The sequence below is a fragment of the Marmota marmota genome, unplaced genomic scaffold (genome assembly GCF_001458135.2).
Source record: "Marmota marmota marmota unplaced genomic scaffold, marMar, whole genome shotgun sequence".
NCBI lineage: Eukaryota > Metazoa > Chordata > Mammalia > Rodentia > Sciuridae > Marmota > Marmota marmota.
The window spans coordinates 27716497-27733563 of record NW_026000016.1 but is presented as its reverse complement, the minus strand read 5'-3'; the positions used below and the strand labels follow the sequence as shown (position 1 = coordinate 27733563).

General features: G+C 35.6%; 1 protein-coding gene across 2 annotated transcripts in view; it reads right to left on the bottom strand.

Annotated features, from left to right (window-relative positions):
• The window catches only part of Rab3gap2 (RAB3 GTPase activating non-catalytic protein subunit 2), an 80115-nt gene that overhangs the window by 5433 nt on the left and 57615 nt on the right, over window positions 1-17067 (bottom strand). Inside the window, exons 22-30 of one of the 2 annotated variants that reach the window (XM_015483627.2) lie at window positions 16576-16736; window positions 15297-15528; window positions 13440-13613; window positions 13232-13338; window positions 10592-10658; window positions 9565-9635; window positions 5937-5972; window positions 3780-3854; window positions 3252-3470 (exon numbers count right to left, since the gene is read on the bottom strand). In XM_015483627.2, the coding sequence (XP_015339113.1) occupies window positions 3252-3470; window positions 3780-3854; window positions 5937-5972; window positions 9565-9635; window positions 10592-10658; window positions 13232-13338; window positions 13440-13613; window positions 15297-15528; window positions 16576-16736 (1142 nt within the window). The remainder of the gene's footprint in view (window positions 1-3251; window positions 3471-3779; window positions 3855-5936; window positions 5973-9564; window positions 9636-10591; window positions 10659-13231; window positions 13339-13439; window positions 13614-15296; window positions 15529-16575; window positions 16737-17067) is intronic. The other variant, XM_048809341.1, reaches the window with a different exon arrangement.

The window sequence follows — 17067 nt, the reverse complement described above, 5'->3', positions numbered from 1 at the left end:
AAACAGCAAAGAGCACTGGCCTTTAAGTTGGAAGACCAGGATCTAGCTCCAGACCCACCACTTCTGCTGCCACTACCTCAGGCAATGACCCCACCATCTGGGTTACTGTTACTTTTTTTGCAAACAAGTCATTCCAGATATCTTCTAGTACCTTCCATACCTATTATGATTCTAGGTTACTGGTGCAGTTTGACTGCCAAGCAGGTTAAAGCTACTCACTCTTCAGTGATGAGACACACAAAATTCCCAGGGCAACATTCCTGGGCACCACTGTTAAAAGTTTTTCCACATACTCACCACAATCTGTTATTATGCAGTTCCCACCTACTAGTCTTAGATTTCAGGGATTATAATCATATCATTTATTATTTACTGTTTTTCAGGAACTACAAAATACTTCATGTTGAATATGTCAGTTAACTCTCATTAATCAGAAGTAGGCACTAGAAACATCTCCACTTTCTAAATGAGAAAACAGAGGCTCAGACAGACTAAATAATTCTAATTTAGCTAATGAGATTCTTTTTTTGTAGCCAGAAAACCATACTGCCTTTCTATTTATAGATGACAGCCACATAGTTCTCTTGAGTCATCTTGGCATGCTACAGGGTAAAACTGACACCCCATCATTGTGTTTGTCCAGTTCTGGATTGTTCTGGTTTCACAAAGTCCCTTTTTTGGAAAGTACTGAGCTAGGCACCTAATTTTAGTATTTCCTATTCTTTTTTCTTTTAAGTACTTTTTCCTTTTATAATTTCAAGTGAAAGATATATCAGTTTATTCAAAAGCAGTACATACACATCTAATGCTTATTATTTTATAGGAAGATTAAAATTGGTCATGAGACTTCCCCTAGTCTTCCTTTCAAAAGTAAACTTGGTATTTACCTAAATTCATTCCTTCCTCCCTCCCTCCCTCCAGCTAGGGATTGAACCCAGGGCCTGTGCAGACTCAGTGTGCACTGCACTACTGGGCTACACCCCCAGCCCAACTAGTGGAATCTAAATGTTAAATGTTGCTGATTTAACTGTAACCCCTTCCATCTTCTTTGGCACTATACCCAGTCTGTCACTAGATTACTGATTCCTCCAAATCCCTCCATGATTTTTACAACCTCTTCTCAGTCCACATCCTCTCCATGACTTCTGATGGTTTTCCAAACTCTGTACGCTACATATTCCAGTCTCTTCTGCACACTGTTGCCATGGCACTTTTCTTTAACATTTCCTAATTACAAATGTATTGAACATTAATTGAGGTCTTATTATGTACCAGGAATGGCACACAGACTTGAGAAAGAGGGGGTAAGTTCAAGGGGCAAAGACAAAAACTTTGAAGGAATGATCCTTTAGTGATAAACTGAGTAAACAGGAGCCATTCAAAACAGTTGCATGTGACAATTAAACAACACAAGTGAAGACACGTGATAAAAATGTTCAGTTTCTCAGGAATGGAGGGTGGTGGTTAGCAGTGATTACAGCACATGGTACAAGAAAAGAATGGCTGATAGGGCAATAAAGGTAAGTTATGGCTGTGTGAAGCCTCCTTTCTCCTAGTTTCCACATGGCATTCTCATTAGAATGACATTCCAGGTATCCTGCTCCACCCTTACTCACTCTTCCCCACATGGACAGGTGAATTTAAAAGAAGGACACTGAATATTCAATGTCCTTGTTTTCCCTAATGAAGAGAGAACAAACATATCCTCAGTTCCTACAGAGTCAAGTACCCCGGGAGGCCTGCAGGGGACCCACTGCCTGTTCTTGAGTGTGCAAGTCTGATAGAAAGGTGAAATGAGCCCACTTTCTGATAGAAGCTAGAATAGAGAACACAGCTTAGGCCTATCAGTAAAAAGTTTGTAGTATTTACATAATAGATTATTTAAAAGACTGAAAGTATGAAATTATGTCATTTGCTGGTAAATGGATGGACCTGAAGAACAGCATGTTATGATGAAATAAACCAGATGCAGAAAAGTCAAAGGTCAAATGTTTTCTCTCATATGTGAAAGCTAGAGAGAAAAAAAGAGAAGGAATAAAAAAAAAAAAAAGCATCTCACAAAAATAGAAGGGAGAACAAAAGACCAATCAAGAGAGAGGAAGGAGATGACGGCATGGGGAAGTACTGGAGATGAAATCTACCAAAAACATGTTATGTCCACATGTGACTATAGCACAATGAATCTCAACTGTGTATGTGTGGGGGTGTATGTATGTATGTATGTATGTGTATGAGATAGTAGAATAGAGTGCACAGATTAGGAGAGAGGAGGGAGGGAAGTAGAAGGGTACTGGGGAATGAGATTGTTCAAAATATGTGCATGTTCAGATATGGCATAATGAATTCCACTATTAATTATAATGTACCAAGAAAGAAAAGAAATTGACATTTTTATCTCCATTTGTTGGAATCCTGTCTCTTTTTCACTGGCACCTGTGTGGGGGAGGAGGAAATGGTTTTATTATTCACAGCAGCCAAACTATGGAGGTTATGTTCTACTAATAAGTTTGGACTTGATCCTTCAACAATGTCAAAAAGCCTTAAGAAGAGAACCAAAATGATTCAATGTTTTGAGAAGACAGCTCTTGCAGCATGGGTTTTAAGAAAGAATTGGTGGCAGGGTCATTAGAAGGGAGCTGTTCTAATAGCCAAGGGACAGACGAGGAGGTCTGAGCTAGGGGAACAGTGATGGACAGAAATGGATTAGTAGGATTTAAGGAAGAACTTTTAAGAATGCATGTATAATAAAGTAAATGGGCTTGAAACTGGGAACTGAACCAGATAACTTCAAGGTTTCTAGTGTGTGCCAGTTCACAAATTATGATGTTAATTACCAATTATCCAAGCCAGGGATTCAGGGAGGAACGGCAAGTTTAGGTGAAGGGCAGAATGGGATGAAGGTCCAAAGATATATTTTAGATATGAGGTGTCCTAAGTCCCTTAGGACACTCAAAGAAAAATGTCCAATAGAAATACATGCCTCAGACTCTGAGGATAGGTCAGGTCTTGAGATAATCAAATGGTAGAGAATGAGTCTATCAAGGGAGAATACAAAGAATGAGAAGACAGCTGAGAGGGCAACACTCTAAAGGATGGAATGGAATCAGGAAGGAAATAAGGACCTGGAGCCTCACAACAAGTTATCCTATATAAGTCATAAAAGTACTGAACAACCTCTATTCAATAAGAAAATCCATGTACCTGCTAACCCTGAAACTCCAAAATAACTCTGAAATTCTTTGAGAACTTACCTTACTATCAAAAAGTGAAAGTGGCTTCACCGTCTTCAGAGAAAACCTCATGACTGCATACAAGATGGAGCACAGGATGGAATGATGCTCCACTAGTGGGTAGTGGATGTGCTTCTGTTCAAGGGCCAGCTCCACTATCGAGATAGGTCCTTCTACAGAGAGCCAAGCATCTTCAGTATCCAGGACAGGCACTTGTATTTCATCCCTGCTAATGTCTGCCTAAGGATTTTGAAAATGGAGGGCTATGTTAAGAATTGGAGAAAAAAACTTCTTGCAAATATCCTAATGAGTTTATCAACAGCAATGTGCAAACTCACATTCTACACTATCCAACTGTAATTAAAAAAGACAAAGTTTAATTCCAGTAAGAATTTAATAAGGAACATTGCTATCTTTTAGTTATAAGTCAAAATTTAGAAGAGAATAAATGAAAATAATATCATTATAATAGTCCTTTCTTATGTCCAATAACTTTCAGAATAGTTAATATCTTAGGAGCTGTTCAAAATGAAACTACACCTCTTTTACCTCCATTAAAGTCTGAAGAAGATCCAAGCAGGAGCCCAGGAATGATGTCATTGCTGTGTCGCTCATCCCCACATCCTATTTTTAAAAAGGAATATAATTAGCCTCTATAGAAAAACTATCAGAAAAACAACACATCTGTTTATTTGATTTGAAGTCAAAGCATTAATACAATTAAATTCCTTCCTTCAGACTCTTAGAGCGAAACAATTTTAAAATTTGGCTTTAAAAAGTGGTACTACTGGGCTGGGGCTGGGGCTCAGTGGTAGAGCACTTGCCTTCCATGTGTGAGGTACTGGGTTCAATCCTCAGTACCACATAAAAATAAACAAAATAAAGGTATTGTGTCCATAAACAACCAAAAAGTGGTACTACTATCATTTTTTAAAAATTTAGTGTTCTGGGCTGGGGGTACAGCTCAGTGGTAGCACATGCGTTTAGAATGCCCAAGGCCCTGGCTAAATCTCAGTGCATGCAGGTCAAGTAAGTACACAAGAACTAGTGTTCTTTGTATATTACAAAAACAGATAGTTCTTTGCTAGCCAAATAGTCATAGTAGATAGCAAAAAGTACACATGAAGGCTTGAATTGTGGTTCAGGGGTAGAGTGCTTGCCTAGCATGTGTGAGGCACTGGGTTCAAGTCTCAGCACTGCATAGAAATAAAATAAAGATCCATCAGCAACTAAAAAAAAAGTACACGTGAGAGTCACACCTGAAAAGTTCTAATAAAACAGGCAGGTCTGATTTCAGAACATCTTTTAGGAACTGAACTGAATCCTCCAAACAAAACTAGAATCCCCAGCTCAAGAACTAAATATTGGATTCATGCTGTGGGCAACAGATATTTCTCAATGATTCCTTAATGGGTCTGTCCAAGGGGCCTTGCATTCGGGTATAATTTTTTTGAAAGCAACAAATAATAAGTTCCTCACATCCCCAAAGTACATAATTCAGAGTGTGTTTATTTACATGTACATGCAAACATACAATCATAACTCCGGTCACACCAATCATACCAATGTTCTTGAGAATATACCAGAATTCTTTGACAATGGTGACTTTTTTTTTTTTTTTTTAAGAACTGAGGCCTGAATTTGGGTGTCCTGATATTTCTTAGGCTATTTGTAATAAGAATAATCCAAAACTTTGGGAAAAAGCTGGCACTATTAATTACTGGCCTCAAATACAAGTCCAGCATCTGTGAATCAGATCAGAGTACCATTTGATTCAAAATAAACAAATTAATTAACAATTCTATTAATCAGAGGTAAAAACAGAATTGCTCAAGGTCTTACAGTAGAAGCCCTGTAGTGTAAGGGCTTCCAGAGTCTTCACCTTGCTGGGAAGATTCCTAATTAGGGTCTTCATTCATATATTAACTACCTCCCACTCAATGGGTATAGCCTCCTTAATTAACAGAATGCAAATTAACCCTTAACAGATGTAGCCACACTCATTATTTCAGTATTGTAATAAAAATTATAGAAGGTAACAGGTATGGAGAAACAAACAAGAAAACAACAACGACAAAAGAATATCATTTAATTTCAATGTTGTATTTGTATAGTTATTACATTTAGGCACATCAAATTCACTACTCAACCAGGTGGGGTGGCACACACCTATAATCCCAGTGACTCAGCAGTCTGAGACAGGATGATCATAAGTTACAGACTAGCCTGAGCAACTTAGTGAGACCTGACTCAAAAGAAAGAATAAAAGGGCTGGGGATATGGCTCAGTGGAAGAGCATCCCGGGTTTCAATTCCCAGGACCCCACGCCCCCACACCAAAAAAAGAAAGAAAATTCACTATTCATATGAATCTGCTTCAACTTGATGTTGGATTTTTCTATTATAAATTTCCAAAGTAGAGCAAAATTATACATAAATGGTAGAAGGTTATCTTTCTGCCCATAGTCCAAAACTGGACACACTGTATGAAAACTTAGTTTAAACAGCCCAACAATCTGGAAAGGTAAATTAAACTAAGCCATAGTTCATGACCAGTTTCCTTAACATAGCCTTCACTTTTCATTTTTCTAATCTCCTGATATGTCATCAAACTGACAAAAGGCAAAGTTCACCTCTAAAGTTAATAAGGTACTATGGAACATATAGGATTAACAACCATACTTCTGGTTAAGAGAGATTCACTTACCCTTCGGCATAACCTATCCTTTGGTGATTTGCCAACCTACAACAAAAGAAACAAAATGCTGTATTATTTGGTAATTTAAATTAAAATGCACTACTAGGTTACAGAACATTTTAAGTATCACTTTAAAAACTATATATGCAACCATTAAAAAAATATGGCAATGTTTCCTTAATAAACTGTTGGTTCTGCTAAAGGTAATGCAATTAATTTTATGGTAAAACTTAAAAGTATATCACACTGAGCTCGCAAATTATCCTTTTCAAAAATAAATCATATATTTTTTATATATGAAGAAAAAAGTACAAAAAATTGTATTTCTTTTTGTATAAATAACTGTGTTGCTAGAGCAAAACTTAAGGCCACCAATAAAAAAAAAGCACCTACTGATTTTGCTTGATAAAAACACACAATTGTTTTAAATAGTTAGAAAGAAGGAAAACAAAAGACAGTAGTCACATCCTAGCTCCGAAAGATTTTCATTATCCAATAAGTACCTACTAAGATTCAACTATACATGTCTATAGGGTAATAGGTGAGAGGTAAAAGTTCTACCCTCAGGGTCATTACTTGATAAGAAACTATAAGGAGATAGCAGAGAAGGGACTCTAGTACAAAAGGCTCTTTACTCCTTCCCTCTAAGATTACTGCAATACTAGATCAGCCCATCCCAAGTCTAATGAGATATTCTATGCTGTTGCCAGAACCATCTTTTTTTTGCCCTTCTTTTAGTTATACATGACAGTAGAAACTATTTTGATATATTTATACAAGCCTGGAATATATCTTATTCTAATTAGGACCCCATCCTTGTGGATGTACATGATGGTGAGACTCACTGTGGTATATTCACATATGAACATAGGAAAGTTATGTCAGATTCATTCTATTGTCTTTCCTTTTCCCATCCCCGGTCCCTCTCCTTCATTTGTCTAATCCAATGAACTTCTATTCTTCCTCTCTCCCCCCTTATTGTGTATTGGCATCCACATATTAGGGAGAACATTTGACCTTTGGTTTTTTGGGATTGGCTTATTTCACTTAGCATGATAGTCTCTAGATCCATCCATTTACCAGCAAATGCCATAATTTCATTTTTTGGTAATTTTTAAAAAATTTTAATTTGTTACAGAATGCATTATAATTCATACTACACATATAGAGCACAATTTTTCATATCTCTGGTTGTACACAAAGTAGAGTCACATCCTTCATGTCTTCATACATGTACTTAAGGTAATAATGACCACTGCATTCCACCGTCTTTCCTACTCCTACATACCCTCCCATCCCTTCCCTCCCCTTTTCCCCTTTGCCTTATCTAGAGTTGCCAGAATCATCTTTTACAATGTAAATCTGAGTGTGTAATTCTTTAAAAAAATTATATATAATTCTTTTAAAAAATTAATAACATATATTATATATGTAATATATAATATATATATTCTTTTAGTTGTTGATGGGCCTTTATTTTGCTTATTTATTTAATATGCAGTGCTGAGAATTGAACCCAGTGTCTCACAAATGCTAGGCAAGAACTCTACCACTGAGCCACAAGCCTAGCCCTAGTATGTAATTCTTATCTTAAAATTATCACAATATCTTTGATATCAAGCAATAGATTCCATTTACTGAGCCCTCACTGTATGTGCCAAGCAGAACCTATGCTAAGCAGTTTGCAAATACTAGTAGAAAATCCAGACCCTGAAGCCTCCCTTCCTACATACAGCCTATGCTCCAGCCACATGAAGCTACTTACAGTCTGAATCCAACAAGATGCCTCTTTTCTTCAGGACTTTTTGCTGGAACACATTTTTTTTTTCATCCATTCTTTACTGGTTCACATGTACTCATATATCAAAATCTGAGTCAGAAGCTTTCCCCTTGTCTTGCTACATACTTCTTCAGGGCTCCCACAATTCCCTACCTGTCTTTTAGACTGGGTTCCAGTAGGGCTAGGACTATGACTTTCATCTGTGCCATCATAGAACCTACCACAGTCGTTGGCACATAAGAGATAATGCTTTATAAATATTTATTGAATGAAGGATTTATTGAATAATGACAAACTCCCTGCTTCCTAGATCAGTACTGTTTTCACACAAATCAAACTGTGAGGATTAAATGTGTGAATAAGAGACTCCTAGCTCTGAAAGATTTCCTTGATTCAATAAGTACTTAGTAAGATTCAACTGAAACTAAATTGTGTAACACACACATACTTTTCATTAATATTATCTCAAAAAAAGGGGGATAATCAGAAGTGAGATAAAACAAGAAATAATCATCACAAAGGGCAAAAGAATAAAGTTCTAAGAGATAATAATCAAACAGGTAACAAAGGTGAACATGAGGGAAAATAGTTAGGATTTTGAGGAGAGGAATGCTGAAGATTGAACAAGGCTATGTGCATACATGTGCTCTTCTACCATTTAGCTACACCCTCAGCCCAAGAATGGTTAGATTTAAGTGGGAAAAATTATCAAACAAAATATGTCCATGGGGAACAATACCCTTAATATCTATTCATGATACAAGGATGGCTATTGCTGTACACTTAAAAAAATATTTTAATCCTAGTGGTGATTCTCTTGACATCCACTTAACTGATGCCAAACAAAAATGCTTTATAAGAGGCAAGATGGCTACTCTCCAGTATAAGAGCAGCATCAGTTCTCATCAGATGAGGTCTGTGCTTACATGTTATGTTTGTCTTCAAATCTCCTGCTGCCTGTACAAGTCATTGTAATTATGATTTCATTAAATAACTGATAAATACTAAAGTGAGTTGTTTATATGAATGCTGTGGTGAATGCTCTATAAGGATTTATGGACAAGAATAAATAACCCCTAGGTCTGTTAGATCATATATAGAATAAACAACGATAATAATTAGGGAATGTGTTATAAAAAATCTAAAAATTTTTTACTTAGATTATATCCAACTTTAAAGAACTAGGATCTAGAAATGACAGGCAATGCATTATGAATGAGGTTTATGCAAGAAACCAAACAAGAACTGTAATCAACACTATTCGAAGAATCTGCCTTGGCCCTATATTCAAGATTGGTCAAGATTGGTGAACAACAGGGCTGGAGATGTAACTCTGTGGTGCAGAACTTGCCTAGCATGAGTGAGGCCCAGGATTTAATCCTCAGCACCCACCACCAACACCACACACACAGATTGTTAAGTATATATTTATATATTTTAAGATAAAATAATGTTTGAATTGACCAGGCATCCGAATGCCTTTGGGTAAGAGGTTTATTTTATCTTATAGTTGTCAATGGACCTTTATTTTATTTATTTATTTATTTATTTATTTATATGTGGTGCTGAGAACCAAACCCAGTGCCTCAGACATGCTAGGCAAGTATTCTACCACTGAGCCACAGCCCAGCCCCAGGTTAAGAGATTTTTATAGTATATTATTCCCAGTGATATTTGGTGCTCTTCATCATGTCATTAAAGTACCTGTACTGGAAATGCCACTTAACATAAGTAAAATGTAATATCACATAAAAACAGAGTCTAACAAGGCTCAGTGTAAACATTCCTTCTACTATCACTAAATTAAGTTAACTAACTAAATAAGAAGTCACTACATGAAATTTAAAAATACCCTACCTTATCCATCAAGTATGTAGCAGCAGAAAACCTTTTAACCAAGAATGTATTCCACATCATCAACGCAATGCCTAGAGAGCACAGAAGAGTATAGTAGTGAATGGAATGCTTATATAGCCTCACTGTCATCTTACAGAACAAATTATTGCCTTCCTTAAGCTTATTACACTATATGGGCTATTTATTCAGATATCATTTCTTATATCTCAGGTAAAATTTACAAAGTTAATAAAATCTTTAAAAGTCTGAACAGTGCTGCAAAAGAGTATATCAAAATGGTCAATAAGCATAAGGGAAGATTTACATCATGAGTAACAACAGAAACATAAAATCACAATAAGGTACCATCATACAACCACCAGAATGGTTAAAAAAGTTTGAATGACAATGCAAGTGTTGGTGAGGATGTACAGAGAACAAATCCTGATGGGATTACAAATTGGTAAAAGCACCTGGAAACTGGCAGACTCTACTGTGGCTAAATATGTGTCTATCCATCATCCAGCAATCCTGCTGATTATATACCCAAGAGAAATAAATACAAAATGTACAAGATTTTGAATACAAAATTGTTGAGACCAGCTTAATTCATAATAGCCAAACACTGACAATAATCAAATAGTCCACTGACTGATTTTTTTAAATTGTAACCATCAACTAAAATAAAATTAAAAAATAAAACGCAAAACAATGTATTTAAGCCAAACAAAAAAATCTGGACTTTATATTTACATATTCACTAAGTGGTGGCATTAAAATTTCTGAAACAGTTGGCAATTGGACAGCATAGACATGACATTCAGCTTGGGAAATAGAAGGTGACAATACTAGCCCCCTCACCATCTTCTAAATAGCATTTTTACAAGAAGGTAAAACAATCATTATTTCACTATAGCAATACATAGTAATATATTAGGTGGTAGGACAAACAAGAATTTAATGAGATGTGAATTTGAAGATTCATTTCCTATTAAAAGAAGAGGACTCTTCTCAACCAATCAGTGATGTTTTTAACATGTTTACTTACCATTTTGAACATGTGCATTAAGAATGTGCTTCAAGTGTTCTATCGACCTTACAAAAAAACGTGCTTCCTTATATACAAACAGAAAAAAAAAAAAAAAGAAAAAAAATGTATTTAATAGATGTTTCAAATACCAATGGTTTATGTAAGCTTTTGTATAAAGCTTTCTAAGAAATTTAAAGTTTGCAATAAAAACACGGAATTACTGGATAAAAAGTAACTTTCTGTAGGAAAATTTCAATTGTCCTTCATAAGTTCACAGTACCTGTATAATGAATTATTCCTAGAAAGTTCCAGAGCTGTCTATGCTGACATCTGGATTCAAATTCATTATGGTTTGTATCCAGTTCTCTCTCCAATTAATACTTGAATTTCACACAGACGTGAATACAATAAGTTCACTTTTGCAAATGTCATTCATTCATCATTCAACAAATATTTATTGAGCATCTACTATGCACCAAGCAAGTCCTGCCTGAGGCACCAGGCATACTATACTGAACAAGACACCCAAAGCCTTGCCTTCACTAAGCTTACATTCTAGCAAGGATACTAGACAATGAACATGACCATTAAGTATATTATGCAGTATGTTAGCACTAAGTGCCAAGGAGAAAAAAATCAGAACAAGAAAGGAAAAATGAAATATCAGAGGGGATGTCTGAAACTCAATTCTTTATAATCATGGAAGTTGATATATTAAAATGCAAATACAGAATGAGTACAGATAATTAAAATGCAAATACAGAATGAGTACAGATAATGAACAGAATGTAAACAATTTCAAAAACACAGAAATGTATAAAAAGAATGATACTCATCTCTAACCTTAAATATTGCAAGATCTGTTATTTGAGGGACTCTTTTGACAGAAAGAACCTCAGAGATAAGTCTATTAGTGTATCTTTTCCTTTGAGTGTATATATGTAGTTTTTCTAACTAATTAAAAAAATATATAGTCCTGGTGAAACTATCCATATCTGTACTCTCATTCTGTATCCCTGTACACAGATTAAACACATCACCACTGCCAACACAGACTGGTGTTAGAAATTCCCTAATAGTAATTTCAATTACTTTAAGCCTATGGAAGGAAGGGGTGTGTGTGTGTGTGTGTGTGTGTGTGTGTAATGGTGGAGCTGGTACACGGGTTTAAAATGGGACAAGGAGATGAATATTTTTTTTAAAAAAAACAGTCACTCATTTTAAAGGCAAGCAATTCTAAATATGGCTAATAATAACTCTAATGAAATGCCATACACTAAACATTCTTTTTTTTCCCTCTATAAACTTCTGCAACTCTTCAAGATGACTATTTTTATAGCAGGAACAAATGGACAGGGTTCAGAGACATTTCCAATGCCATACTAGATATGTGCTATGATCATTAGCAGCTATACACAGTGGCAAGGGGGATCCAGGTCAGCTCTGTCCACTGGGCAAGCTATGTCCACTTTGATTTGTAAACAAATGCAGTAGTGTTTTCTTCTTAAATGTCATTTTCTCAGACATAAATTAATTTATTTGGATTTTAGAAATTATGTCCTAATTCTAGTTAACATTCTTTTTTGTCATGGACTGCAAAAAAAAATATGCCATTTAATTAGAGAGCCTTGAAGAGAAAATTCCCTGATATCACTTTTTGGTTAAGGTTTAATTAACCAAAGAATGGTCTTTTATTTAAATTACTTACATTTTAGTATCTTTTTAAAATTATATAATCATTTACATTTTACTGTCTTTCTTTAAGTGATTACATATTAAATAACACGTTTTTTGAAGGAAGGAAGAATGTATTGCTATTAATATATTAGTGCAAATAGTTCACCTGTGAATTTTTCTAGAAGGGTGTGACTTGATATAAAGACAATAAAGAATTTTTGAGGGAAATGATTTACCAGAACACTAACCAGGGAACCCTAAGTGAAGGACTGATTGACAAAGAAGAATATCCACCAGACCGTTCTACATTTTACTGTACTGGTATCAACCCTGAAAGGTTGGTGCCTTCATTAATGGGAAGGAGTGGAGTGAAATAGAAAAAGATCATAGGTATTAGTCAGTCACCAGATGTTGGTCAGCAAATCATCTGGAACTCAAATCCAAGCTTGGGATCTTCTCCCTATACTGTTTCTAGACCATGACTGCCCAGAGAAAAGATGGTGGCTACCAAGAGTGGTGGAGGAAAATTAAGCTTGAGCAGAGTTTGCGAGGGCAACAAGGCTAACCTTGGACAAGAATCACCCTGTACACAGTAGGGCTTTTTAAAATTGTTAGAATCTGAGGCAAATATAAGAGAAGTAACAAACATACAAAGAATAAATATACTTGTTACAACCTAACTAGGAAGTGGAATAAAGTATGCTGACTTTAAATAAAGAAAAATCTATGCTTAAAATCTGACACTCAGCAGCATATCCTTAGACAGGGAACTCAATTTCTTTGAGCCTTAGTTTTCTCTTCTCTAAAGTGGAGATAATGACAAAATCTATCCTTCATAGTTTACTGTATTATGAAAAGTCCTGGCAGAGTTGCTAGTACAGAGCTGTGATAACAGGGAAACAGTAAATAAAGAGCCCCCCACATGTATGCAGCATGAGCACAGAAACAAAATCAGCATGAAGGAAGTTATAAGAATCTTACCTCTGGATCTTTATTCCACTGAACAACATACTCCCAGCAGCAGTGGGCATGTAGCACATCAAGCTCAAGGCTACAAGGAAATTGCTCGTAGGCTAAACGTAGCAAGTCTGAAAGTCACAAGAGAGGGGTGATGTTGGTATTTCCTTAATGAAAACTCAACCACACCTCTCTACTCTCAATTTCATATTTCTCATTATTTGTGTATCACCTGGTATGGCTCCTAAGTCCGTCTCCACCTCTGACACCTCAAAGAAACCTCTGTTAATACCTTCTTTGGGTTCATCTGGATTTTCTACATCTCTTTCTTTATTAGCCAGTTTCAATACTTCAGGGCTAAAGTCTTGTTTAAATATCCACTTGGCCACACTGTCTGCAATGCCACCTACAGGTTGGAGACAAGAAAGAAAATGAGAATTTAAAACATAAGCAGCAGTGCTTGATAAATGAAGTAAATTTACAGTGCATGATGTGTATTTCGTTGGAAAATTTCTAAGTGCTACATTCAGTTTTAAACCTGAAGGTGACCCCAAAACGTCGTGATATATATAGAAAAGTGACCATCACTCAACTGGCAAGGGCAAGTGAGATATTTGCTATCTCAAGGCATCTTTATACTTTCAGAAAATATTAGATAAATTTAATGCAAATGCATGCATGTCTACACTATATACCACAAATTTTATATGTGTACAAATTCAAAAGATACTTTAACAAACACATATCAAAAAATGAGTACACCTGTAAAAACACTTTCATTTAAATCACAATTGTGATCATCAAGTCTCCTCAGGAAAATAAATACGATAGTACCTTGAATAGAAAACTAATTTGCCTATGAAATATTTGTGGGAAAAATTCAGTCATCGATAATCAACATGACCAACATAGTTCAAAAATTTATAAATGCAAGCTAAAAAAACATTCAAAATCTATGAATGTGGACAACATTAAAAATGATCACAAGTCATAAAAAATGAATTAATTAAATAAAAATCTATAAATACTGGATAAACCTAGAAACAGTCATCCTGTTATGAAATGTCCAACAAAACTTCTGGTAAGAGTGAGCACCCAAAGATAATAAAAAATGTACAATGCTATGGTCCTTCAAAATATAAGCACAGGAACCCTAATGACTCTACGCAGAAAACAGTATGTAAGATAAGAGGACAAATATTGTATTTTCTTATATGAGGAAGAAGAGAGTAGAATGAAGAGTGGATACCAGGAACTTGTGGGGAGGAGAGGGACGATGCAGAGAGGATGATTAATGGCACAGGGGTGCAACTGGAGAGGAGGAATAACTTCTAACCCTCTATAGCAGAGTAGGGTAACTATGGTTGACAATAATTAATTGTATATTTCAAAATAGTTAGTAAAGAGTATTTTGAATGCTGCCAACACAAAGAACTGAAAGATGTCAGAGGTGATGGATATGCCAATTATGCTGATCTGGTCATTACACATCATAAACAAAATGTCACACAGTATCCCATAAAAAAATACATTGTTACAAGTCAATAAAAAATAAAAATATATGTAAGGAAAAAACAATACAAAGAAAACAAGGAATAAAATTCTGTGGGTATTAGGAGGAAGAAGAAAAAAAATATCAGAGGAAGAGGAAAAAATTCTTAGAGGAAGGAGAACGTGGCCAGACCTTGAAAGATGAGTAAGATTAGATGCTTAGGAGTGGGTAAGGTGGGGAGAGGGAGGAGGACAGGCTCAGATTCAAAGATCGGAGGCCCAGCTGGGTGAGGTGGCACAGACTTGTTACTTGGGACAGTAAGGCAGGAGGATCCCAACTTCAGACGAATCTAGGAAACTTAGTGAGAGACTGTCTCAAAATATAAAGAACTGGGTACACCTTAGTGGTAGAGCATACCTGGGTTCAATTCCCAATACCACAAAAAAAAAACAAAAAACAACAACAAAAAAAACCCCACAAAGCTGGGAGTCCCACAGATGCTTTATTTTAACTAAAACCTAGAATTAGTAAATATTAATTTAGAAAAAAAATCTCGCAATGTAAAAATATAAATGCAAATGCTAAATTTTTGCTTACCTTTTCCTCCTTCTAACAATTTTTTAACAGAAAGCTTTGGAAGTGGCTCAGCTTGCAATGACGACACTTTGGAGTTTCGAGTGCTACTCCCTTTGCTGTGAAGCAGAGTCTGGAGTATGAGACAATCCTCCAGTTGTTTCAGCAGGAGTTTCCAGTATTCAGTGTCAAGAGAAAGAGCCTCCCAGGAATCAGTCAGGGCTTCTGAATCAGTACCCAAAACTGTTTGAGAAAACTAACAGAAAATGTTCTGGGTCAACATTAACTTGAATAAACTTTTATCTTGAAACATTATAGACAGTATATATCACAATGCAACACTCAGATGCTATTTCACAATGATACTACTTGACTAGATGAAACATGAGAGTCAAAAGTAGACTGAAGACTCAGGGGACAATGTAGAGGGCTACTGTAATAATGACCCTGGTTCAATCAGTATAGTATACATTTCAAATAATTTTCTAAGCCTTCTTTGGCAGGGGCAACAGTTTTTTCTATTAGTAATATCAGGATACTGATATCTCTTCAGAATACATGGACCAACTTAAAAATATCTGAAATTTCCTCTCTCCATCATTATAAAACATCTCAAGTTGGCAATATTAAATTTAGCCTATAAACTACTATGGCTGACAATGTTAACTGAATCTTCATAGAATTACCCAGGTGTCTCTCCAAATTAATGGAACATCCTCAAGGAAAAACTATTGCATCCTCCATGAAATATATGAGATGTTAGGGTTTTTTTTTTTTTTTAAGATATAAATTTGAGTTCTAAAGAGGTAAGGAAAAACCATTCAATCAAAAGGTCAGTAGGAAACTTAAGTTGTTCAAGGGCAGGTTTATAAAAGCGTGAAGAATAAAACAATCATAGAACTTGAGAAGAATAAACTTGAGACAAAGTCTAACCCTAACCTCTTTTAGATGAGAAAACTAAAGCTAGGAGAACCACTTTGAAGGGACTCACCACAGCTCAACAGCTACTGGCAGAGCTAGCTCTCTATCCTCCAATTTTAGCATTTTTCTCCTATGACATGTGGCAAATGTTAAATTCAAGTATGTACAACATCTGAATAAACAAATTGAGGGCAGCACTCCAAATTAGCGCCCCCCCCCCAAAAAAAAAAAAAAAACTTTAAACAAATAAGAACCTGATGGACACATATTTTAAATTCCATACATTCCATGAAACTGAAGACAAGGAATTCCCAGGAAAGGAAAAGCATCCTCTTTGCCAAATGGATAAGTACAGAGCAAAGCCACACCTTTGCCAACTTACTTTTTTCTCTGTCATATTGTTTGATAACTGTGCAGCAACAGAATGCCCAACATGTGCAGATAATAGAGCAGCTCCATTGTTCTCAGCCTGAATACAGGCCATGCGCATCTGCTGCCACCAAGGGGACACAGACTGAGAATCCCAGGTCTCATCAATTGCCACTAGAGGGATAGGAAGAAAAGTTCAAAGTAAATTCTTATCTTGTTTATTTTTTTTCTTATCTTTCATGTGTAAAGCTAAATTTTACAAAGATGTATTGGTGTATTTCTGAATGAACTGATAAATCTTATAATCTATTTTATTTTGAACACTTATATTCCATTTCTTTATAATGTTAGTCATCTTGTTTCTGAATCAACATTAAACCCCTATTTGCAATATTTTCATCATTACTAACCAAATATCTTAATAGATTATTGTTCTGATAATCATAAAAAATAAAAAAAAATTACTTCCACCAAAGACTATTCAATTTGCCCGAGTTAAGAAAAT